Source organism: Heteronotia binoei, chromosome 18 (assembly GCF_032191835.1).
Source record: "Heteronotia binoei isolate CCM8104 ecotype False Entrance Well chromosome 18, APGP_CSIRO_Hbin_v1, whole genome shotgun sequence".
NCBI lineage: Eukaryota > Metazoa > Chordata > Lepidosauria > Squamata > Gekkonidae > Heteronotia > Heteronotia binoei.
Window position 1 is genome coordinate 34,738,190 of NC_083240.1, and position 24,522 is coordinate 34,762,711.

At 52.9% G+C, this 24,522-nt stretch overlaps 1 protein-coding gene across 1 annotated transcript in view; it reads right to left on the bottom strand.

Annotated features, from left to right (window-relative positions):
* Positions 1-24,522, bottom strand: part of BLTP2 (bridge-like lipid transfer protein family member 2) — a 47,074-nt gene that overhangs the window by 13,881 nt on the left and 8,671 nt on the right. Inside the window, exons 8-26 of the mRNA XM_060258838.1 lie at positions 23,618-23,744; positions 23,164-23,288; positions 21,860-21,927; positions 21,153-21,307; positions 20,369-20,484; positions 20,039-20,202; positions 17,966-18,233; positions 15,444-15,649; positions 13,077-14,157; positions 11,484-11,675; positions 11,110-11,312; positions 10,809-10,927; positions 10,103-10,323; positions 8,957-9,147; positions 7,283-7,382; positions 6,984-7,186; positions 5,034-5,316; positions 2,955-3,112; positions 805-1,011 (exon numbers count right to left, since the gene is read on the bottom strand). Of these exons, the coding sequence (XP_060114821.1) occupies positions 805-1,011; positions 2,955-3,112; positions 5,034-5,316; positions 6,984-7,186; positions 7,283-7,382; positions 8,957-9,147; positions 10,103-10,323; positions 10,809-10,927; positions 11,110-11,312; positions 11,484-11,675; positions 13,077-14,157; positions 15,444-15,649; positions 17,966-18,233; positions 20,039-20,202; positions 20,369-20,484; positions 21,153-21,307; positions 21,860-21,927; positions 23,164-23,288; positions 23,618-23,744 (4,187 nt within the window). The remainder of the gene's footprint in view (positions 1-804; positions 1,012-2,954; positions 3,113-5,033; positions 5,317-6,983; positions 7,187-7,282; positions 7,383-8,956; positions 9,148-10,102; positions 10,324-10,808; positions 10,928-11,109; positions 11,313-11,483; positions 11,676-13,076; positions 14,158-15,443; positions 15,650-17,965; positions 18,234-20,038; positions 20,203-20,368; positions 20,485-21,152; positions 21,308-21,859; positions 21,928-23,163; positions 23,289-23,617; positions 23,745-24,522) is intronic.

Genomic DNA, 24,522 nt, shown 5'->3' on the forward strand with positions numbered 1-24,522 from the left:
TAGACCACACACCCCTGATGTAGCCAATCCTCCTGGTGCTTACAGTAGGCCAGGGATGGGGAATCTTTTTTCTGCCAAGGGCCATATGGATATTTATAACATCATTCGCGGGCCATGAAAAGTTATCAGCTTTAAAAAAAAAGTGCTCCGCTGTGGGAGAATGAATCAGGCCAGGAAAATTAATGCAAATTATTGTTTTTCTATTTGAAGTCATGTTGGGAGAGTCTAATCTGGCGCACACGCGCGCACACACACACATGGCCGGTTGCCCTAGGCAAATGCATAGGTCCAGGTCTTTTTTGTAGAAAAAGCCAAGCAGGAACTCAGTAGCATATTAGACCACATCCCCTAACATTAGCATATTAGGCCACACCATCTGGGATAATCAAGTGCAAACTGAACTGTGACAGTAACTTTTCCAGGCCCTGCAGCAATTCTGGCCAGCCAGCCAGGCTCCAGGGAGGCTGCCACGTGGCTCAGTTCCGTCCAGCAATCCCCGAGGGCCACACCAAGTGACCTCGAGGGCCGTATACGGCCCTCGGGACAGAGGTTCCCCACCCCTGCAGTAGGCCCTGTAAGAAGAGCCCTGTAAGCTCTTGGAGGATTGGCTACATCAGGGGGGGGGTGGTCTAATACTACAAAGGAGTTCCTGCTACTGAGTATACCTCAAAATGCTAGATACTAGGAATCAGCATCAGCCGCTGCCTTTGCGGTTTGCTTGAGCATTTCAGGAGGGACACAGCTGGCGGATTTGGGAAACAAAACCAGAGATGAAACAGTCCTCAGCCTACTGCTCTTGCTCACCTCCAGCCAGAGCTGCACATCCTCGTGCTCCGAGGGGCTGCTTTCAGTGGTGGCAAAATATTGCATCCCATCCAGCAGGCAGGTCCACGAGGTCTTCTGCTTGAGTGTGTCCCCATACCAGGCTGGGTGGTGCTGGCACTGGAGCAGCTGGGCCTTGGCCGCTGAGACGATCACGCAGCCTTCGGTTTCTGCTCCGCGAAGGACCATCTGGGCAGCAGGAGACCCCCACCAAGAGAGCACCGTGAGAACCTCCCCACCATTGGCTGAGACGGGGTTCACCCCCTCTTGAAGACAGAGATCCCCGATGGACACAAAGGAAGTGTCCCTCGTACAGGACCAGAAGGCAGGGCAAGTCCCTCCCGAGTATAGGAGAAAGGTTAAAAAGGGAACAAACTTTAAAGAGAGAAGGGGAATGACTACCAGCAGTGCTCTGCTGCGCTACTGTACTGTGATGCTGTACTGCGGTACTGTTTTGTGCTATACCACCTTGCCGTCATGTCATCTTGCTGAACCGTCTTGCTGCACTTTGATGTATGTTGTAATTGGCTTTATTATGATTTCATTGTGATTTTGCTGTACTCCGCTCTGAGCCCCCAATGGGGGAATGGGGGGAATATAAGTAAACTAATAATAATAACACCAGGAGGTGACATCAGGAGAAGGCTTCAACCTCTACGCCCTGTTGTTGGCATTCCAGAGGAACTGGTTTGCCATTGTGTGAGACGGGAGGCTGGACTAGATGGACCCTTACTGGTCTGATCCTGCAGGGCTCTTGTGAAGGCCTTGGCTTCTGTGCCCTGTTGTTGACCCTCCAGAGGAACTGGTTGGCCACTGTGTGAGGCAGGAGGCTGGACTAGATGGACCACTGGTCTGATCCAGCAGGGTTCTTGTGTTCTTATGAAGGCCTTGGCTTCTGTGCCCTGTTGTTGACCCTCCAGAGAAACTGGTTGGCCACTGTGTGAGACAAGATGCTGGACTAGATGGATCACTGGTTTGATCCAGCAGGGCTCTTCTGATGTTCTTATGAAGGCCTTGGCTTTTATGCCCTGTTGTTGACCCTTCAGAGTAACTGGTGGGCCACTGTGTGGGATAGGATGCTGGACTATGGAGCAGTGGTTTGATCCAGCAGGGTTCTTCTGATGTTCTTATGAAGGCCTTGGCTTCTATGCCCTGTTGTTGGGCATCCAGAGGAACTGGTTGGCCACTGTGTGGGACAGGACACTGGACTAGATGGAACATTGGTCTAATTCAGCAGGTCTTCTTATCAGGAGAATGGGTCTTTGTCAGTTGCAGAAAAGGGGTGAGTTAACTGTGCCACATTCATTGAGGGGCAAACCCTTTCTTTAAAGAAAAAGGGGTAACCTTGAAGGTAGACCCCCCCCACACATCAAGATTTACGAGCCAGCATGGTGTAGTGATTAAGATGTCAGACAAGGATCCGGGAAACCCAGGTTCGAATCCCCACTTTGCCTTGGAAGCTTGCTGGGTGACCATGGGCCAGTCACACACTCTCAGCCTGACCCATCTCGTGGGGTCGTTGTGAGGATAAACACAGAGGAGGGGAGAATAACGTCAGCTGCTTTGGGGCCCCCATCAGGGAGAAAAGCAGAATATAAATAAAACAAAGAACAGCCTGAGAGCTGAATGTCCATGGTCATAGCGTCTGTGTTCGTATTATCTTTTTGGCTAAACAGATTACTTGGCCTGACAGCTGTCATTCCTCTGGCAACCCAACTCAAGAAGAGGAAGAACAAGAAGAAGAAGACCGCAGATTTATACCCCACCCTTCTTTCTGAATCAGAGTCTCAGAGCGGCTTGCAATCTCCTTTATCTCCTTCTCCCGCAACAGACACCCTGTGAGGTGGGTGGGGCTGAGAGAGCTCTCCCAGAAACTGCCCTTTCAAGGACAACTCTGCCAGAGCTATGGCTGACCCGAGGCCATTCCAGCAGCTGCAAGTGGAGGAGTGGGGAATCAAATCTGGTTCTCCCGGATAAGAGACCACGCACTTAACCATTACACCAAACTGGCAGGAAACAGGAGACTCCGTGCAGGTGAGGAAGTGCTTTGCCCCCACCCCCCGGGGCCCAGCTTAACCCACTCCAAGAGCAAACCCCAGATGGGCCAGAAGGAGGGGGCTCCGGGTGGGTACCTGGCAGTTGATGAGCTCAATAAGGCAGTTCCGGTTGAAGATGTCGTCCGTCTGGCAGGCAGCGATCCCGCAGAGCTGCTCGCTCACCCCCGATTCCTCCTCCGTGAAGACCACAAACTTGTCTGTCTCCTCTATGAGCTTCTGCAGCATGTAGGCACCTGGGAAGGGGGGAAGCAGGGTGGGATCAGATCATGGCTGGCCGGGTGAGCAACCTGGGGGCAGAAGGCCTGGGCTTTGCAGCCAGCCTGAGCAGGACTCAGCAAGACGACTGCTGCGGTCCTCGACGAAACCACAGTGTAAACTGCCCCATTAGCACCTCATGTAAACAGCTTAATGCATTTAGTTACCATATTTAAACCCAGCCCTTCTTAGGATCATAGAGTTGGATCATCTAGTTCCAACCAGTTCCTCTGGAGGGCCAACAACAGGGCATAGAAACCAAGGCCTTCATAAAATTTAGGATCATAGAGTTGGATCACTGGGGTCATCTAGTCCAACCCCCTGCACATGCAGGGAACTCACAAGTACCTCTCCCACCCAGCACCGCCAGTGACACCTACTCCACGCTCAGAAGATAGCAAAAACCCTCCAGGATCCTTGGCAAAACTGACCTGGAGAAAACGGTTTCCTGACCCCAAAGCAGCAATCAGAATTTCCCTTAAAGAATCCTGATTCACGAGGCTTATTTTTGTATGGTGGAAATCAGTGTCCATGGACCAGAACTAGGCTACACATTTAGATTTCGAAGGATATAATCTTGGATCCACACCTCAACAATAAGCCAATTCAGACCATGGAAAAGTTGACACCTTTCTTGTTGTTACACTTGTGGGGGCGGGAATCAAGACTTTCTCACCACAGCATTAACCAGCCTAGCATCCCCTCTCTACCCATTCCAGATTCTAATATACAGAGGAAAAAAGGAGCTAGAGAGACACAGGGCTCATCTTCCTACCATTTCCGTCTCTCTTCTCTGTTTATTTTCATGTAACAAACTGGCACCTTATTAAAGACCACAGTTCTCACTGTTCAAGCTCACCTGGGTACCCATACCGAGAATCAGACAAACAGCCTAAATCCACAGCTCTTCCTTCCTTCGTGGAACTCAAGATTGTGCTCCATCCTAAGACCCCTCCCCGCAACACCCCTTGCTCCCAACTGGTCCAACATCACATCAGAGTATCCCTCCCTCTCTTCTTGGTGGCCCCTACCCCTCCTCTTTCACTTTATCTTTAACATTTGCTTTGTATATACAGGACCCACCAATGTTCCCTCTAAGCTGCAGAGTCTTGTGAGCAAAAATTCTACTTTGCGAGCTGCTGGCATTAAAGTTGTGAACCGCTGCATCCATTAGTGTGCTCTGGGGTCCTCCTTCCTGAGCTAAGACAAAAATGTGTGAGCGGGAGGCTAAAAATCTGTGAGCTAGCTCACACTAACTCAGCTTAGAGGGAACACTGGACCTCACCTGTTCAGCTCAGACATCTTTGCTTTGCCTCTTCTGGATCTTGCCCCCAAAACCCCCAGCCCTCAGAAGGCTGCAGGGGGCTTCATTTCATAAGAACATAAGAGAAGCCATGTTGGATCAGGCCAACGGCCCATCAAGTCCAACACTCTGCGTCACAGAAGAACATAAGAGAAGCCATGTTAGATCAGGCCAACGGCCCATCAAGTCCAACACTCTGCGTCACAGAAGAACATAAGAGAAGCCATGTTGGCTCAGGCCAACGGCCCATCAAGTCCAACACTCTGCGTCACACAGTGGCAAAAATTTTTATATACACACATACACTGTGGCTAATAGCCACTGATGGACCTGTGCTCCATATATTTATCTAAACCCTTCTTGAAGGTGGCTATACTTGTGGCCGCCACCACTTCCTGTGGCAGTGAATTCCACATGTTAATCACCCTTTGGGTGATTTCAAAGAGAAGCGCGGCTGAAATGGATCCACGGAACGGCAGGCATTCCTTGTGGCCCCAAAGCCATGGCACTCAAGCCTCATAGGAGATGGGAGGGGGGGGGGCTCATCGCTGTCACCCACGCTGCCATGAAGGCTCCCACCCTCTCCCCCTCCTCACCTCCGGAGGGGCTTCGCTCTGTCCGGTTACTGCTGGCTCGCAGGGGAGGCTGGGGGCTGGGGGGCAGCCCCCGTTTGAACTTCTTGGCAGGCAGCTGGGTGTCGATCTTGAGGCCTTTCATGGCCTCCGTTGAGAGGTTGCGCTTGAGCACTGCGGCCTTCTTGTAGCCGTCGTAGAGGCCAAAGGCGATGTCTCGGTTGATGGTGGTCCAGGAGGCCCGCAGGTCCCCCAGCTGCAGTTCGTGAGTGTGGAAGGCGTCATCGCCATCCCGGGTAAGCAGCTCCTGCAAAAGACAGGTGAGGCAGGCTCAGGTGGGTATCAGCTCCCTGGTTCCTCAAGGTCACTACTGTCTACTCGGGCTGGCAGGGGGGCTTCTCCAGGGTCTCGGGTTTTTCCCATCACCTACCACCCGATACACTGAATCAGAGATGCTGGAGACTGAACCTGGGACCTTCCGCATTGGTGGAACTCTCCATCTGGGGCAAGTGGTGCTCTGTATTCTTGGTGCTTGGGGGGGGGGGGGCGGGCAACAGTGGGAGGGCTTCTAGTGTCCTGGCCCCACTGATGAATCTCCTGACGGCAGCTGTGTTTTTTGGCCACTGTGTGATGCACAGTGTTGGATTGGATGGGCCGTTGGTCTGATCCGACATGGCTTCTCTTGTGTTCTTAAGGAGATGCTCTAACAAGGAGTCACAGGTCAGTAACAGCCCTGGGCTACCACAGCCCGGACACTCTCGACAGCTGGCCAACCATGCTGCTGTTCCTGGCCAAAAGATTCAAGAAGGAAGAAAGCCCAGCAGGGCATGGATTCAGCCCCCTTCTGCCCTGACGTGGGGAGGAACAGGATAGTGATAAATCCCCCTCTCCAAATTCATGTTGTTGTTTTTTTTGGTATTTTGTGTGTGTGTGTGTATACATGCCTGGAAGTCATGATTGACTTCTGGCGACCCCTAAGATCATAAGAGAAGCCATGCTGGGTCCGGCCAATGGCCCATCCAGACCAACGCTCTGTGTCACACAGCGGTTGCAAAACCCAGGTGCCATCAGGAGGTCCATCAGTGGGGCCAGGACACCAGAAGTCCTCCCTTTGTTGCCCCCCCACCCAAGCACCAAGAAAACAGAGCATCACTGTCCCAGACAGTGTCCTGTCTACATTTTGTAGCTAATGGCCACCAATGCACCTCTGCTCCAGATGCTTATCCAATCTCCTCTTGAAGCTGTCTGTGCTTGTAGCCGCCACCTCCTGTGGCAGTGAATTCCACGTGTTAATCACCCTTTGGGTGAAGGACTTCCTTTTATCTGTTCTAACCTGACTGCTCAGCAATTTCATTGAGTGCCCACGAGTTCTTGTATTATGCGAGAGAGAGAAAAGTACTTATTTACAAAGCCTTACTGGGGCTGGAAGGCAAGGGCATCCAGAGAGGTAGTTTGCTGCCTGCCTCTGCATCCCGGCCCTGAAGGTATTCCTTGAAGGTCCCCCATCCAACTGCTTGCCAGGGTTGGCCCTGCTCAGCTTCTGAGATCTGACGAGATCAGGCTTGCCTGGGCTATCTAGGTCAGAGCCAACCTACTTCACGTTCTTGATTTCAACTATTCAGGGGGGGGGGGTGTTGAGAACGCACAGGAACACAATCCCAGTAGGCTCGGCATCAGGGGGTGGGGTCTAATATGCAATGAGTTCATGCAGGGTTTTTTCTACAAAAAAGGCCCTGCATCTATTCATTCCGAAGTCCACATGCAGGCAAGGTCCGGACAGCACAAACAGGGCCTGGAAAGCAGGCAAACTGTAAGCGGATGAAGCCGCTACAGAAATCACACACGTATCGGACTGCTCAGCCTCCTCTGCAGGTAGAGGCCAGTTTAGCCACGGGGGAGAAGGAACCTCTACATCCGGGAGAGTTTGTGGGGAAGCTGCACGGCATCATGCTGGCTACAAAAACGTGGAAGTACCTCCTCTGCCGTGCGGGCGCTGTGGCGCTGGTAGGTGAGGGACGAGAGGCTCAGCAGGTGGGTCTTCTTCACCAGCAGGTCGAGGCGGTGGTCGGCGTTCTCGTCGCAGGTGGAGGCCATGAGGTGCACCGTGACCAGGCTCAAGTCGCTCACCATCTGGGTGATGCTCCACTCGGAGATGAGGCGCCGCATCACCGTGCCAGCTGCGGGCAGGGCGCGCCGTTAAAGGAGGACCGCTGCCGGGTGCGCTGCGGGAGACCGCCTCCAACCCAGCTCCACCCAGCCCTGCCCCCACTCACCCTGGGGGATGAGCCGCTGGGTGCCGCGGGTGAAGATGTGCCCTTGGGCGCATTCCAGCTGGATGCCGCGCTGCTGGGCAAAGGAGGCCCAGTAATGCACCTGGGAAAGCAAAGGGAGAGAAGGAGTCACTGGGTTTTGTCAGCCAGTTACCACCAGAAGCCCCCCCTTTTTTTTTACAACAGTCAGAGTTAAGTGTGATCCTGACTGGATGGAGAACAGGGACGCAGCCAGGATTTTTTTAGGTTGGGGTGTGTGTGTCTTTTTATAAATTAAGAGGGCACTCCGGTTTTTAAAAAGCCCCCCAACCTAAAAGAAGCGGGGCCGGCAGTCCAGGGTTTTTTTGCTTCTCACTGCCTCTTGCTCTCCCACCCTGCAGGAAGAGGGAGAGACAGAATGCTTTTGCAGTCAAGCTGTGTCCATCTCTCACCCTCTCCTGGTTGCGTGGGGGGGGGGGCCCTCTGCCGGAAGTCAGGGCCCCAGAGACACTTCCCCTCCCGTGACTACGGGCCTGCTGGAGAAGAAGAGATCCGTAAAATCCCTGTCTTGATATTACATGCTGTCGAGTCATTTTTGACTTACGGGGACCCTCTGAATTAATGAGCTCGTTCACAGCCTCGCTCAGGTCTTACAAAAGGACCACAGCTTCCTTGACTGAATCAATCCATCTCACGTTGGTGTTGGGTCTTCCCCTGCACCCCTGTTGCCTTCAATTTTCCTGAGCATGGTTGTCTTTTCCAGTGAGTCTTGTCTTCTCATGTTGTGGCCAAAGTATGACAGCCTCAGGTTAGTCATTTTAGCTTCTAGAGAGGGATCAGGCTTGATTTGATCTAGCACCTACTTATTTGTCTTCCAGAATCCCTACAGCAACATAAAGCCAGGTGACAGCAGTCTAAGGGCATCACTGGCATCATTTACAATAATTGTAACTTCAATGGGGGAGGAAGTCACAATAAAAGATAAGGAGAGCCAGTGTGGGGTAACGGTTAGAGCATCGGACTAGAATTTGGGAGACCCAGGTTGGAATCTCATGTTCTGCCACAGAAGCTTGCTAGGAGACCTTAGGACAGTTCACGCACTGTCAGCCGCACACGCCTAACGGGATTGTTGTTGAGCAGATAAAATGGAGGAAAGGGCAGACAATGTAAGATGCCATTGGGGGACAAGGTGGAGCATATGTGAAATCAATATATAATAAAATAACCAATAAAATACATGGGGGGGAAGCAAGCACAACAGAGAAATGCCAAGCATTAATTGAAAATTGTCAGCATCAAGGGGGAAGAGTTGGCAGAGAATTCAGTTGGGAAAACTGCTCTTGAAACCTGCTGTCCAGCTAGGCAATTTGACAAAGAAAGAACATAAGAGAAGCCATGTTGGATCAAGCCAATGGCCCATCCAGTCCAACGCTCTTGTTCACACAGTGGTCAAAAAAACAGGTGCCATCAGGAGGTCCATCAGTGGGGCCAGGACACTAGAAGCCCTCCCACTGTTGCCCCCTCCAAGCACCAAGAATCCAGAGCATCACTGCCCCAGACAGAGAGTTTCAACAATACCCTGCGGCTAACAGCCTCTGATGGACCTCTGCTCCATATGTTTATCCAGTCCCCTCTTGAAGCTGTCCGTGCTGGCAGCCGTCACACCTCCTGGGGTGGGGAGCCTTCCCTGGGCCTCACCTGGAGCTTGGGAAAGAGGGCCGTGAAGGAGAGTTGGCGGTAGTGCTGCCCCAGCTTCTTCTTGCTGGGCTTCATGTTGCCAAAGAGCTTCCCGCGGCAGATGGGCCGGGTGACGCTGGTCCAGGTGGCCCAGAAGTTCTGCATCCAGCGGAGGGTGCTGCTGTAGAGGAGGATGCGAGGCTGGGAGGGCTCTGTGGGGTTGCAGAGAGAGGGACGCAATAAGGCTGAGCCCTACCTGAAGGCTCTCTCCAAGGTGGCCAAGAAAGGGGCTCACTGCCCAGCCCAAGAGGGTTGACAGCCCAGGGGGCTACACCCACTGAAGCTCAGGGCATCTGAATCGGAATGCAGCTTGGACCCTGGCCTGGATAGTCCAGGCAAGCCTGATCTCGTTAGATCTCAGAAGCTAAGCAGGGTCGACTCTGGCAAGTACTTGGATGGGAGACCTCCTTGGAATACCAGCATTCTGGAGGGCAGGGGCAGGCTTTATTCAGCCACCTCTATGAATATCCTCCAGGCCCTCAGTAGGGGTCAGTCACCAGAGGTCGCCATGACTTCCAGGTGCAAACAGACACACACACAAAATACAAAAATACCCTCTCAAGTCAAAAGAGAGAAAGGACAAGAAAGGACAGGGAAGGGAAGGGAAGAAAGAAGGAAAGAAAGAAGGAAAGAAGGAAGGAAAGAAGGAAGGAAAGAAGGAAGGAAAGAAAGAAGGAAGGAAGGAAGGAAGGAAGGAAGGAAGGAAGGAAGGAAGGAAGGAAGGAAGGAAGGAAGGAAGGAAGGAAGGAAGGAAGGAAAGAAAGAAAGAAAGAAAGAAAGAAAGAAAGAAAGAAAGAAAGAAAGAAAGAAAGAAAGAAAGAAAGAAAGAAAGAAAGAAAGAAAGAAAGAAAGAAAGAAAGAAAGAAAGAAAGAAAGAAAGAAAGAAAGAAAGAAAGAAAGAAAGAAAGAAAGAAAGTCCTTAACTCAGCTAAGTTCCACAGTCAGGAACACAAGACTGGCTAAGCGAAGCTTGGCTTGGAACTGCATGGCCCAACGTCCAGCAGCTCCCAAGTCACGCTAAAAAGAGGGGGGAGGCATAAATCCAAAGGAAAGCACCCACTGCCACGGGGGGAAGCCACCCTGCATCCACTAGGCAGCAGTACGCACCCCCGCTGTGCCGCGTCAGGTCCATGCGGATGGAGAGGTTGAGGTTTTCAGAGCGGAAAGCCCGATAGGAGTCGTGTTGCTGGCCCACGGGCACCTCAGGCAGGAATTCTGGCGAGCGCAGCACCACACTGTGGTGGTCGTGGGGGTTCCCGTGGCACAGCCACGTCAGATCCAGCGTCATGCACAGCTGGGGCAAATGGAGGAAGCAGCAGTCGTCATACCTGGGGGAGCAGGGAGAAGGGAAGTTACCCCTGGGCCAAGTCTCCAAGTTTCTGCCCCCTCCGTACGTTCAGAAACTCTGCTAGCTCTTGGGGCTGCCGAATCTGCTCGCTCTTGGGGCTGCCGAATCCTGCATCCTTTGGATGCGGCAGTTGGACAAAGCAGCAGCCTTAAGGCCCTTTGCTGGTGATCCCAGGGGCTAGTCAGTCTCTCCTTCTGCCCAGTCTTCTCCCCAACCTTTCCATCACTGACATCCCCAAACTTTTTCCTCCTAGCAGTGGCAGTAGCCATCTTGGTACAGGCCGCTGCGGAAGTCTGCTGGGCGTGTTGCAAACAACTGGACCCAGGATGCCAGCAAACACTGCCCAAAGCAGGTGTGCAGGACAGGCGAGGGCCCTCCAGGGGGCAGGTCAGCACTGCCTAGGCATCACCAATCTGAACGAGGTCCCTGCAAGGCATACCGCCGCCACCACCCCACCAAACGCACTTGGAGGCTGTGCGGACGTTGACGTCCAGGTCTCCCTTGAAGACAAACTGGCCGGGCTGCCAGTGGAAGGACAGGCGGCTCCACTCCCAGTGCATGTTCTCTGTGGTGTTGTAAGGGTCCTGCAGAATAGGGCCAGAATAGGACAAGAATGGGACAGAGGCCAACCCCTGTCCAGACTTTCAAGCCCCTTCCCCTTCCCTCCCTTCTTCCTTCCTTCCTTCCTTCCCCCCTTCCATCCTCCCTCCCCTCCCATCATCTCTCTCTCTAGACTTCCTGTGGCCTGCCCTCCTCTGGGCTTTACCTCCGTGGCCACCTGGTGCAGGTTGGCCTGCTCGATCTCCATGTGCCAGTTGCCGTGGAAAAGCAGCCGGCTCTTGTCCCACCAGGGCAGCGGTGGGCTGGGATCCTCCGAGGGCTTGGTCAGCAGGTCAACGGCTTGCCCGATGAGCGTCCAGGCCGGGTCCCAGCACGGCCCCCACACGATGGTGTACTGGAAAACTTCCGCTGTGCCAGACAGGAAAAGTACAGGTCAGACATGTAGGGGAGGGCAAAAACTCCATCGTGGTCTCTTCCCCTCCCCCCAAAGCAAATCATCACCCATCGTGCTACAGAGGCCGGAAAAGCTGGCCTCCGCTCTGCTCTTCGGCTGGTGCCTGCGCGCTCCTGGGGGCTTACAGTGGAAGTCGTGGTAGAACTTCAAGGGGGGCATGTTCCTCTCCACCGTCACGTCTCCCCATGGGGCCCCGAGCTGCAGGACCTGCCGCCGGCGAGAACAAGGAGGACCTCGTTGCTCGGCTCCGGCCAGCTGGCCGGAGAGCCTCCAGTCTCGGATCTCGAACAGGTAGCGGGGGTAGTCCCGTATCCGCACTGTTGGCCAACGTGGAAAGAAGGGCAAAGGTCACTGAAAAGCAAAGACAGGGGAACAAAGAACGTGCAAGGTTCCCTGCTCTGTGCTCACCTTTAAATATATGTATTGCAAAGTGCAAAAATGTCACAACCGGATTCTTTGCTCTTCTGAAACGAGCCCTTACCTAGATGACCCAGACCACCCTGAATCTCATCAGATCTCAGAAGCTAAGCGAGGTCAGCTCAGCTCTGGTTGTCCCTCGGATGGAAGACAGCCCAGGAAGCCCAGGGCTGCTACGCAGTGGCAGGCAATGGCACAAACCACCTCTGTTAATCTTGTTTGGAGAACGCTACAGGGTTACCATAAGCCTATTACAAATTGATGGCATTTGCTACCGTCCGGAAAGAAAAGCACTTTCAAAACGACAAGCAAGCTGCATCCCTGAAGACTCACCTCTCCCCCAACACTCAAAGTGCTGGATGAGACAGTCCACCACAAAGGCCCGGAAAAGGACAGGAAGTAAATCAGGCATGAGTGCCTGGATCAAGGTAAGAATTCCCCCCATCCCTGCAAGCTTCCAACTAGAAACCACTACAGAAAGCAGTCATATATGAACACATGAAGCTGCCCTACTGAATCAGACCCTTGGTCCATCAAAGTCAGTATTGTCTACTCAGACTGGCAGTGGCTCTACAAGGGTCTCAAGCTGAGGTTTTTCACTCCTATTTGCCTGGACCCTTTTCAGTTGGAGATGCCGGAGATTGAACCAGGGACCTTCTGATTCCCAAGCAGATGCTCTACACCACTGACCTACCGTCTGCCAATCCCACTGGGCCTGCGTTCCTTTTTGATTTATTTCCCCCTTCCCATCTAGGTCTAAAAACCAACAAGCGATTTGAACTGAAGAAGCCAGCAGTGTAACACAACAACAAAAAGTTATTGCTGTTCAATATTCATTAAAAACAAACACTGTTTAATTGCAGTGACTGTATATTTACACGACTCATTTATTTAAAACATTTATTAGCAGCCTTTCTTCCCTACAGAGCCCAAGGCGACTTACAAAGACCTGAGGTCAATCCCTTCCCCACGCAATATCTAGTTTCATGATGTTCCCTCTACGCTGAGTTAGTGTGAGCTAGCTCACAGTTTCTTAGCCTCCGGCTCACACCTTTTTGTCTGAGCTCAGGAAACATGGCCCCACAGCAAACTAATTGATGCAGGAGCTCAACCACTTGAATGCCAGTAGCCCACGAAGTGGAATTTTTGCTCACAAGACCCCACAGCTTAGAGGGAGCGCTGGTCTCATGTAGTGTTCGATTCCCAATGTCACTTAGGGAGCCGATGTTTCTACACAGACACAATCAAACCAAATGCACCAGAGCTAGACAGCGAGGGCGGAACCCCGCCTGAGGACTGACCGAGGAAGGTCTTCAGGCTGCCTTTGACCATGCGGCACCACTGGGTGACAAGCTCCAGGCCTTCGGGCGGGAAGGGGCTGACGCTGTCCAGCTCCTGGACCTGCCGGAGGACCCGCTCGGCGCCGTGGAAGGACTCGTCGGCCAGGGCCACCAGCTCCAGGTCGGCTAAGGTCCAGGTGAGCAGGGCCTTCCGCATGGGGGTGTTGCTGTAGAGGCGGTGGGAGCGCTGGATGTAGATCTCGATGTTCTTCTTCTCCAGCGAGGCGTACAGCTCCTCGATCTTGCGGGCCGGCAGCAGCTCGCCGTGCTGCTTGCGCAGGGCGGCCACCTTGGCGTCCAGCAGGCCCAGCCGCTTGGCGCTCTCCTTGCTCTCGTCCTTCATCAGCTCGTAGTTGTCCCGCAGCTTCACCTCCAAGACGTCGTCCAGGAAGACCCAGGAGAACTGCTGCACCTTCAGGAGGAGGTCCGGCGGGAGGGCCGGCTCAGGGCCAGGGTCCCGGCCGGCGTAGTGGAGGCCCTTCAGCCACTTCTGCACGCCCAGCGCCTCGTCCAGCGTGGCGGAGAAGTCGTACTGGTAGGGGAACTCCACGGCCACGCTGGCGCACGAGAGGACCCAGACGCGGTTCCGCAGGGAGGTCAGGGTGGAAAAGGGCCCGCGGTGCAGAATCATCTCTTCCAGCTCGGGCAGGGCCTGCGCTTCCACCTCCTTGAAGGCGAAGATGCCGTTGCCGTCGAAGCCCGCGGCCAAGCCGGGGCAGTAAGCGTGAAGGGAGGCGCCGTGGCGGTTCACTTGGACCCGTTCGGCCGCCAGGCTCAAGTAGTGGATCTCCGAGACGAAGGCCGTCACTTTCAGGGAGCTCAGCTCCAGTGTGAGGCCGAGAAGCCGCTTGGGGGGGGAGCATTCGGTGGCGGAGGCCCCGTCGGCATCATTGGCGCCCTGGAGGGCTGGGGGGTGGGAGGGCTGTGGCGAGAGCGTGCCCTGCAGCATCTTGTAACACTGCAGGGTAGCCAGGAAGTGCTGGAACAGGTACATGTGGTCAGGTGGGCTCCACAGGATACTCAGGCTTTCTCCGCTCTGCACCTAGAAGAAAGCAGTCAGAGGCCCACATTACTTTGGCCCCATTGTCTACATCAGGTCCCGCTTTACGTTGGCCCCACCGTCTACACCAGAGATTCCCAACGTGGTGCCCTTGCACCCCACAGTGCCTGCCAAGAAGAAGACTGTGGATTTATACCCCGCCCTTCTCTCTGAATCAGAGTCTCACAGGGCTCACAATCTCCTATATCTTCTCTTCCCACAACAGACACCCTGTGAGGTGGGTGGGGCTGAGAGAGCTCTCCCAAAAGCTGCCCTTTCAAGGATAACTTCTTTGAGACCTATGGCTGACCCAAGGCCATGCCAGCAGCTGCAAGTGGAGGAGTGGGGAATCAAACTCGGTCCTCCCAGATAGGAGTCTTGCATCTATCTGCATCTATTTATTTCTATTCCGCCCATTCCCCATAGGGCTCAGGGTGGAGCACAACATATAATAAAACAATAAAATACAATAAAAACATTTTATGAACAGACAATAGCACTCAGAAAATTTCCATATTATCTTGCACACTTAACCACTACACAAACTGGCTTTCGAAGAAGAAGAGTTGGATTTTTAACCTGCCCTCCACTTGGAGTCCCTTCCCCTCACACCCTGTGAGGTAGGTGGGGCTGAGAGAGCTCCAAGAGAACTGCTCTTGAGAGAACAGCTCTGAGAGAACTGTGGCTAACCCAAGATCACACCAGCAGCTACGTGTGGAGAGGCGGGGAATCAAACCTGGCTCTTTCAAGATTAGAGTCTGCTGCTCTTAACCACTACGCCAAACTGGCTCTCGGGCCGTTCCTGGTATTCGCTAAGTGTATCGGAAAGTGAGCAGTGCCAAATGTATTGAAAAGTGGATGGGGCTAAGTGGGTGGGGCCAAGCACGGCTCCTGCCCAGCAGGTCTTCCAATTGGCTGTGCAAATGAAAATAATATTGTTTCTGTGGCAACTACTATTACAGTGTTGATTTTACTCCTCTCTCTCGCCGTTCTTTCCCAGGGTATTTTTTAAAATGGGTCCTTTTGGCCCTTGTGTTTGAGCTTCCTTTGTGTGGGACTCCTTTTCTCATGGCAGCCATTTTGTGGTTGGCTCCACAACCTCCCGCAGTAGCCCTTTTGTGGCTTCACCCTCCACCTCGCGTCAGAATCTGAAAGTTGCCCACAGGTTGAAAAAAACGTAGTGACCCCTGGTCTACGTACTCCCTCCTCCCAAAAAAGCTTTGGCCAGCAATTCCGCTGCTTCCCCCTCCCACGGAAGTGAGAAGGGGGAGGAGTTTCCCAGCAGGTACCTCCAGGAAATAGATGCTGCTGCGATAGGTGACGGACAATGCAGAGAGGCTGGCCACCGGATTCGGGATAGCCGGGGCTTTGCAGCAGGGCTGCATCTTTTCTGTGACGCTCTTCACTAAGGCAAGCGCCACCCCCTGGACGCTGACGGTACAGCTCTCGGCGCTGCCCAGCATGGTCAGAGTATCCACTCGCACCTCTGCAGCCCCTGGTGAGAGAGAGAGAGAAAGCACGTTCTGCTCAGAAGCCTGTCAAAACTACAAGCAGAGACACAGCTGCAGGGCATTTTGATTCGTTTCGTTTTTAGCATTTATTACGAATTTAATTCAGCTTCACTGTAATGTATTTTCCCATTTTCTTGCGAGCACCTTGAGCGCTGGACGGTAGAAAGGCAGCTAATAAACATTTTCAATTGCTGGGGAAGACAGAAGGCAAAAGAAGAAGGGGACGGCAAAAGATGAGATGGCTGGACAGCGTTACTGATGTAACTAACGTAAATTTGAGGGGACTTCGGAGGATGGTGGAAGACAGGAGGGCCTGGCGTGACTTGGTCCATGGGGTCGCAAAGAGTCGGACTCGACTGTGCAACTGAACAACAACAACAAACATTTTAAATGAGTAAGGCAGCAGACTGTGAAAAGGGCCCTTGCTGGGTCTGATGAAAGATCAAACTAGGTCACCATTCACTTCGACACAATTCAGCTAGGGGTGAAGGTGACACTTCTTGGTAACTCGTTACCAGGGACAGGCTGCCCCTGAGGATGGAAAAATGCTTGAGACCAGTGGCATCTTTTAGACCAACAAAGTACTATTCAAGGTATGAGTTTTTGTGTGCACGCACACTTCCTTGGATACAATGAAGTGGAAATTACTGGCCCATACATATAGGCAGAGGAGTGAGCAGCAAATTAGAATGAAGATGATTAACAGATTCAAGGATCTAACTGGATTAACAAGCTTAGTTTATATGGTTACTGTTTGTTTGGGTTTCATCCTGGGGGAAACACAGTGGAGGACATAAATATGAAAAAAAAGATGTGTAAATGTTCCCTTCTCAATTGTGGGATGCTGAAAGTAATTAATTGAGACCCTGCTGTTACGCTACATCTGTCTCCTCTCAAGCATGAGGCAAGCTTACAGCATCTTCTTCTTTGAAGTGGTGTGATTGGCCGTGTAGAGTTATATCCCCTGTTCCCAGACCAGAGAAATACATTCCAGTCTGCCATTCCAAATTACATTACATTCTGCTATTAATTATATTATGTTGCTTTCTAGTATTCTGACCTATTATTCCAAATATGAAATAAAATAAAAAGGATGCATGGCCCTTCCAGGGGACTGGTGAGAACACAGATGCAAGGGCTGAATGAGGTTAGCATATGTAGTAGTATACAAAACCAATATCCCTGTTAAGTCCTGGGGATTCCACTGTTCTGAGTGTTGTAATAACTTGCAACTCAGCAATTTCCCTTTCCAGTCTGTTCCTGAAGTTCCTTGGTAGTAAAGCAACTACTCTGAAGATGGAAGTTCCGCTCGGCGCAACAAGTCTATCTTATTTTTCTAAATACTTTTTTTGTTTTGCCGTCAAGTCGCAGCTGACTTCCAGCAACCCAGCAGGGTTTTCAAGGCAAGAGATATTCAAAGGTTGTTTGCCATTGACTGCCTCTGCGTCATGACCCTGGTATTCCTTGGAGGTCTCCCATCCAAATACTAGCCAGGGCCAACTCTGTTTAGTTTCCAAGACCCAAAAAGACTGGACTCGCCTTGGCTATCATCATCTATACCTACTGATGCTTCAAAAGCAGAGAAAAGCAGCTGCATCCTTCTAACACAGAACAAATTATATTACGGTATATCATCACCGCAGGCACATTGATAGGGAGGGTCAGTGGCTCAATGGTAGAGCATCCGCTTGGTAAGCAGAAGGTCCCAGATTCAATCCCTGGCATCTCCAACTCAAAAGGGTCCAGGCAAGTAGGTGTGAAAAACCTCAGCTTGGGACTCTGGAGAGCCGTTGCCAGTCTGAGTAGATCAGGGGTGGCCAAACTTGCTTAACATAAGACTCACATAGAATAAATGTCAGATGTCTGAGAGCCGCAAGACATTAACATTAGATGTCTGAGAGCCGCAAGACACGACCATCAGATGTTTGAGAGTCGCAAGACAGGGAGGGAGAGAAGCAGGGAGGCGGAGGTGGAAAGGAAGCAACTTCAACTTCAAATGCATTCTCCAAGCTGCTAGCTAGCTTGGCTTGGAGAAGTGATTTAAAGAGACAACTGCCTCCTCTAAGCTGGCCAACAGGGCAGTGGGGGCTTCAAGAGCCACACAACGTGTGTGAAAGAGCCGCATGTGGCTCCCGAGCCACAGTTTGGCCACCCCCAGAGTAGACAATACTGACTTTGATGGACCCAGGGTCTGATTCAGTATAAGGCAGCTTCATATGTTCATAATTGAGAGCACTCTTTAATATTCCACCCGTGGATCTGCGTGTGCGATCCCTGCCCCAGACCCCTTGAACACTCACCAGCCAGAGAGGACAAGGTGAATAAATTAACATCCTCCACTTTCAGATCGACCTTCCAGAGGATGCCCAGATCCTCTGCCAGGGACGGGCGCAGGGCCTCCGGGGACCCCTCAGTCTCCACGTTCCTGGGATGCAACAGCGACAGGACTCTGGAGAGGCACTCGGAACAGGTGTCTGAACACTCCGCCTGCAGCCCACGGAAGGTGCAGTCCAAAAAGAGGGTGTCCGCATGGGCGCTGGAGGTGCCAAGGGGTTGGTTGTAGCTGCCCTGCAAAGTACGATGCAAATTTCACTAGAGGGGAAGTCTCTAAAAAGGGAACTAGACTCCAGAAAGAAGACCACTGATGCTTCAGGGCAACCTACAAGAGCAGTTGCCTGCCACTGGATAATGGAGCCCATATACAAAAATTCACATCTGCCATCCTCCCAAAAGCGATTTGGTGAAAGACAATTCACTATTCTTACGTCACAGGTGAAAAGCTGTGAAAGAAGTCTCTTGCCCGGTGGGACCAGAGCAAAAGTCAGGGAATAGACCTTGGTCTCTTGCGTTCGCTGGATCCTAGTGGCTCTCCACACCCGTCAGTCCTTCTCAGACTGCTCGGGATCTTACATGATCTAGTACAGAAACTGCACTGCAAACCATGGGCCTGTCGTCTTTAACTTTGCCCATTTAACCGTGGTCTTGTTCCCTCAACCGCAATTAAGGATTAGAGTGACTGAACAGCAAAAGGCATGATTAGGCAGCATCTGCAAAACAGCACGTGAAACACTGTGCAGCTCATCAAAGCTACGCCGTGCCTCACACACACACACAAACACACACACTCTGTGAGCAAGCACAGGGAAACGCACAACATACCTACTAGCTGCTTCACAAGCGGAGAGACTCGAGACTCTTAATCACGGCTTACCTGGCAGAAGATGCTACCTTTAATTGTGATTGACACAAGCCAATTTTGCCAATCCGCTATAGAACCACGCCTGCACGCTCCGTTATGGACCTGGGAAGGGGCCGAAGGGTGCGTGCCACACCCTCTCCCGCGGCCACAGGCCCAAGTATTTAGCTGTCATGCCGAGCCACGACTAAGGACAGAATGAGCCAACTGGTTCGACACAAATATCTTTGTTTCAATTTCTCTTCTCTCTTACGAGGAACCGACTGGCGCATTTTATTTGTGCTCTGCTTTCTCTTTCCTTGTGCTAAATCCGTCGCTTAATATTAACACCATTTCAATGTTATTTTCACATCAGGGGTGCAAAACAACTCAACGAGAGCAGCGAGACAGAGGGAAAACAAAGGCGACGCTAACAGTAATGCACGAAATGAAAACATAACACACCCAACACACACACACACACACACACACATATCCAACTTGTCCTATCCCCGGATAACAAAGTAGGAGTCAAGTGGCACCTTTAAGACCAACAACATTTTATTCAGAATGTAAGCTTTCGTGTGCATGCAGACTTCTTCAGACGAAGGTACAGGGCACGTACCCTATCCCCTCTTCTGAAGAAGTCTGCATGCATACGGAAGCTTACATTCTGAATAAAACTCGGTTGATCTTAAAGGCGCCACTTGACTCCTACTTTGTTCTACTGCAGGAGTGGCCAACGGTAGCTCTCCAGATGTTTTTTTGCCTACAACTCCCATCAGCCCCAGCCAGCATGGCCAATGAATGGGGCTGATGGGAGGCAAAAAAACATCTGGAGAGCTACCGTTGGCCACCCGTTCTACTGCTTCAGACCAGCACGGCTGCCCACTTGGATGCATCCCTGGATAAGTGCCCTTTGCCTGTACAGGGGGACACATCCTGTTTCTTTCCTGAACTAAGCACCTGCGACCTTTCCCACCCATTCAGAAAGCCCAAGCCTTTTGAATGCTATCGTGGCCTTCGCCCTTCTTAGGGAAGTGGCGGGAGAAGACACCAGCACTGGATTTCCAAGCGACTTATCAGTGAACAGGATCTAAGGTGCAGAAGTCCGGCCGGGCAGGGATGGGCAGGAAACCCCCACCTCCCACTCCCCTAATCCGGTCGAACTACCCCCTCTAGCCCCTCGCTCACTCACTTGCACGCTGAAGGAGTCGAGAATGAGGGCCTCCCCCCACACGTGCATGTTGGGAGGGTGCGGGGCCCGCTGGATGTGCGAGTCGGCCCCCACGCGCCAGCAGAAATGGTCGACCACCAGCACGGCGCGCTGGTGCACGCTCTGAGGGCGCAGGTGCTGGTAATCTGAGCGGCAGAGAGAGAGGGAAAAACGTCAGCCGGGGACCCCGCGGCAGCCTCCCCTGCCTCTGGCTGAAGCCAGAGGGAGGCCAAAGAGATCCTATCACCGCCACCCCTGCGCGGCAGAGGCCTTCCGGCCAGCAGCCCCTGCAAATAGAGGACCGAGTCTCACCTACAGAAACGGAGTGGAAGCCTAAGGCAAAGGGGAGCATGTCTCCCAGCTGCACGGAAAGGCTGACGTTGGAAACTGAGGCACTGAGGATGATGGTGGCCAGGATCTGGGGCATCCTGTGTGGAAGAAGAGGCACTGTGGGCTCAGTGGCTACGTGCGCTGCTCTACCCGAGACCCTGCAGCGCGGCTGCCAACCAGCAGTTCTGGATCAAACCCTGTGGAGGCCCCTAGGCAGTCAAAATCTCGGGCGGGGGGGGAGGTCCCCTTGCAAATTATCTCTGAGTCAGAGCACCCGCCTTGCAGCCTGCGGGCCCCTTCTCAAAAGCCCCTTTGACAAAGCTGCGGGGGGGGAGGCAGAGAGAGGCAAACTTGGCAACGACGCCAGCAGCAGCTGCACCAGGCAGGTCGGGCAGAGAGCGGCTCAGTCGCTGGCTGTGTGGGCAGGCTGGGAGGGCTGCAAGCCGGGGGAGGGGAAACTGGGAGGGTTATTTATTTATTTATTTTATTGGATTCATATCCCGCCCTCCCCGCCGAAGCAGGCTCAGGGTGGCTAAAGGTGTGGGGGCCCATAGGCCAGTGCCTAGTTGGCCTAATTGTTAATCCGGCCCTGCCAGCCAGATCTACGACGACGGAGCCCAACGGACTGGCACCAGACAGCTCCGTCTATGTCCGTGCAACCTCTCTCCTTTGCCCACCCCTAGGCGTGGTTCCCCCAACGGCCTCTGGATAACAGCCCATCCCTCGAGGCCAGAGAAGCAAAGAGAAACAGCCGGGTGAAACTCACCTCCTGACGCCACTGCTGCCGCTGGCCGGGGCTGGCAACCAGGTTTGCTGCTGGGCTAAAGCAAGCATGCCCAGCCAGTGTGAAAACTCCTGGTGGCGGTAGTGGACGATGCACGTGTTGAGCGTCACGGCCACGGAGATATCTATGGCCATAACCTAGAGAGGGGCGAGACGGTAAGCGAAAAGACTGCGGAGGTGCAGAAAAGAAGATAGAAGATACTGGATTTATATCCCGCCCTCCACTCCAAAGAGTCTCAGAGCGGCTCACAATCTCCTTTCCCTTCCTCCCCCACAACAGACACCCTGTGAGGTGGGTGGGGCTGGAGAGGGCTCTCACAGCAGCTGCCCTTTCAAGGACAACCTCTGCCAGAGCTATGGCTGACCCAAGGCCATGCCAGCAGTTGCAAGTGGAGGAGTGGGGAATCAAACCCGGTTCTCCCAGATAAGAGTCCGCACACTTAACCACTACACCAAACTGGATCTCCAGTACATTGCAGGGTTTGTTGTTGTAGCAGGAACTCCCTTGTATATTCAGCCACACACCCCTGATGTAGCCAGTCCTCCTGGAGCTTAGTACAGGGTCTGCTGTAAGCTCCAAGAGGATTGGCTACATTGGGGTGTGGGGGGGTGTAGCCTAATATGCAAAGGAGTTCCTGCTGCAAAAAAAGCCCCAAGAACACGCCATGCCCTCTTCCATCGCTGGCTCACCTGCAAGCTTGCTTGAAGCATGCTGAGGCACACAATCCGCTGGCGGCTTTGAGAGAGAAGCAGCCCGTCTGGAGGGACGAGAAAGGGAAAAGGCAACACTGTTGAGGAGGGGGGAAGAGCACTCCGCTTCTTCCGCAACTTCCTCCACTCAACAGCCTTACACTGCCCACGTTATCAAGCTGGTCTTCAACACTGCCCACTCCCCTTCCGGGTCAAAACCTTCTTCGCCAGCTGAAATCCTTGCTCTGTGACCAAATAAACCAGAACATCAGCTGCGGCTAAGGATATAACCTTTCTTAGGGTGACCCCAAATTCATCTCTCCAGGAAGGACACATACGTGAGCCTCCACGGAAAAGGCCTAGAGCAGAGGTGGTCAGACTTGCCTAACAAAAGAGCCACATAGAATAAACATCAGATTTTTGAGGGTCGCAAGACATGAATGCCAGATGTGGGAGGGAGGGAGGGAGGGAGGGAGGGAGGGAGGGAGGGAGGAAAATAGATGAGAAGAGGGGGAGAGAGGTGGAAAGAAAGCAACTTTAACTTTAACTGCATTCTCCAAGCTGCTGGCTGGCTTGGAAAAATAATTTAGAGAGAGAAATGCCTTCTCTAAGCCAGCCAATGAAGTGTCGGCAGCTTTAAGAGTCACCTAATATGTGAGAAAGAGCCATCTGTGGCTCCTGAGTCGCAGTTTGGCCACCCCTGGTCTAGATCCTACTTATAAAGCAAATTTGGCCCCTTGAGCTGAGGAAGGACCAAAACCATCTGCAGTTCTCAGACAGGCTAATTTCCAGGGACTCCCCCCTCCCCCCCCCCAAAAAAAGAAAATGTGCTAGATTTTGTTGGGATGGGGGGGCCTGATCCAGCCAAAGAGGTGTGTTCTTAAGGAAAAAGAGAGGCTTCAAATCAGTTTGTTCCATTTTACTGAGAGACTGTAAACATGGAACCTGGGTTTTGTGGGTCTGGGGGATTCTGGGGACAAGGAGAAGAGGAAGAGCCATCCAGGAGGAGGGGATCAACCAGTGTTCCCTCTAAGCCGAGTTAGTGTGAGCTGGCTCACAGTGTTTTAGCCTCTGGCTCACACATTTTGGTCCTAGCTCAGGGAAAATAGCTCCAGACCAAACTTATGCAGTAGCTCCCGACTTTCATGCCAGTAGCTCCCAAAGTAGGATTTTCACTCACCAGACTCCGCAGCTTAGAGGGAGTATTGCAATCCAGCGGAGAATACTCCAAAAGAGCAGCTGAAAAAGAACAGGGGAGAGCAGAAGGGTCTCCTCTGTATCTGGCCCTCCCCCTCCACACTTGCCTTCCAGCACAACCTCGACGCTCATTTGGGGCAAATCACAGGTGGGCGTGAAGCAGCGGAGGGGGATCTGTTCCCTGTCGCATTGGGACACGAACTGCAGCCGTTTTAAGGTCCAGGTGAGGTGCCTGCAGGAAAAGGAGACCGATTATGAGAGCAGAGGCAGGGCTTTCTTTGTAGCAGGAACTCCTTTGCGTATCAGGCCACACCTCCCTGATATAACCAGTCCTCCTGGAGCTTACAGAAGGCCCCGCACTAAGAGCCATGTAAGCTCCAGGAGGACTGGCTACATCAGAGGTGTGTGGCCTAATAGGCACAGGAGCTCCTGCTACAAAAAAAAACGCCCTGCACAGCAGCATTGCACTGAGAGGGGCTGGAGGTGGCAGCCCCCCACGAACCGCTTGCAGTGAGCAGGGCAGGGCATGAGGGCTTAGATGCTTCCCTGGCCCCTCCTTACCTCTTTTGACTGTTCATGGAGAGAACCACGCTGGTGTTCTCCAGGTCCACCCTAACCCCGGAGGGCACGTACGGCAGGCCGGCCAAACTCATCGGTGACGGTCGCGGCTCTTCATCTTCCGAGAGGTCTAGGAGTGGGGGATGCGCGGGTGAGAAGCTGCGGTCAACCGAAGCCCGGCATGACTCTCATAGGAAAAGGCCGTGGCTCAGCAGCAGAGCATCCGCTTGACTTGCAAAAGGTCCTGGGCTCGATCTCTGGTTAAAACACTCAGGTTACAGGTGATGGGAAGGACCTCCACCTGAGAAGCCTGAAGAGCCGCTAAGACAAGGCTTAACCTTGAGTGGCTGGCGCTTCACGCATTTGCATGAACAACGGCAGAAAAAAGAGAAGCAAGCTCCACACAAAGCTCAGGATCCCCATTCGCAGGGCTTTTTTTGGAGCAGGAACTCTTTTGCCTATTAGGCCACCCCCCCCCCCCCCCGATGCAGCCAATCCTCCTGGAGCTGACAGTAGGCCCTGTACGAAGAGCCCTGTAAGCTCCAGGAGGATTGGCTACATCAGGGGGGGCGTGGCCTAACAGGCAAAGGACTTCCTGCTACAAAACCACCCCCTGCCCATTCAGTTCCCAAGATATGGAACTGAGTAAGCACAAAGCAGTCACGTCGGTCAGACGTGGACTTAACTCTTTGTCCTCTGGTCACAGATGCCTTCCTCTGGGTGGCTTTAACTCCCAGGAGAATGGGAATAAAAAAAGTCCCGTTATTGTGCACGTTGTTCCTTCCCCAGCCCAACAGTCCTATTGTGCCTCTGTGCAACGGACACCGGCCTGCCCCCTGTTGATGCCCCACCTTCCCCACTTGCCGCCGAGAGGCCTCCCCACCCACTCCTGTGGCGGAGCTCCCCCA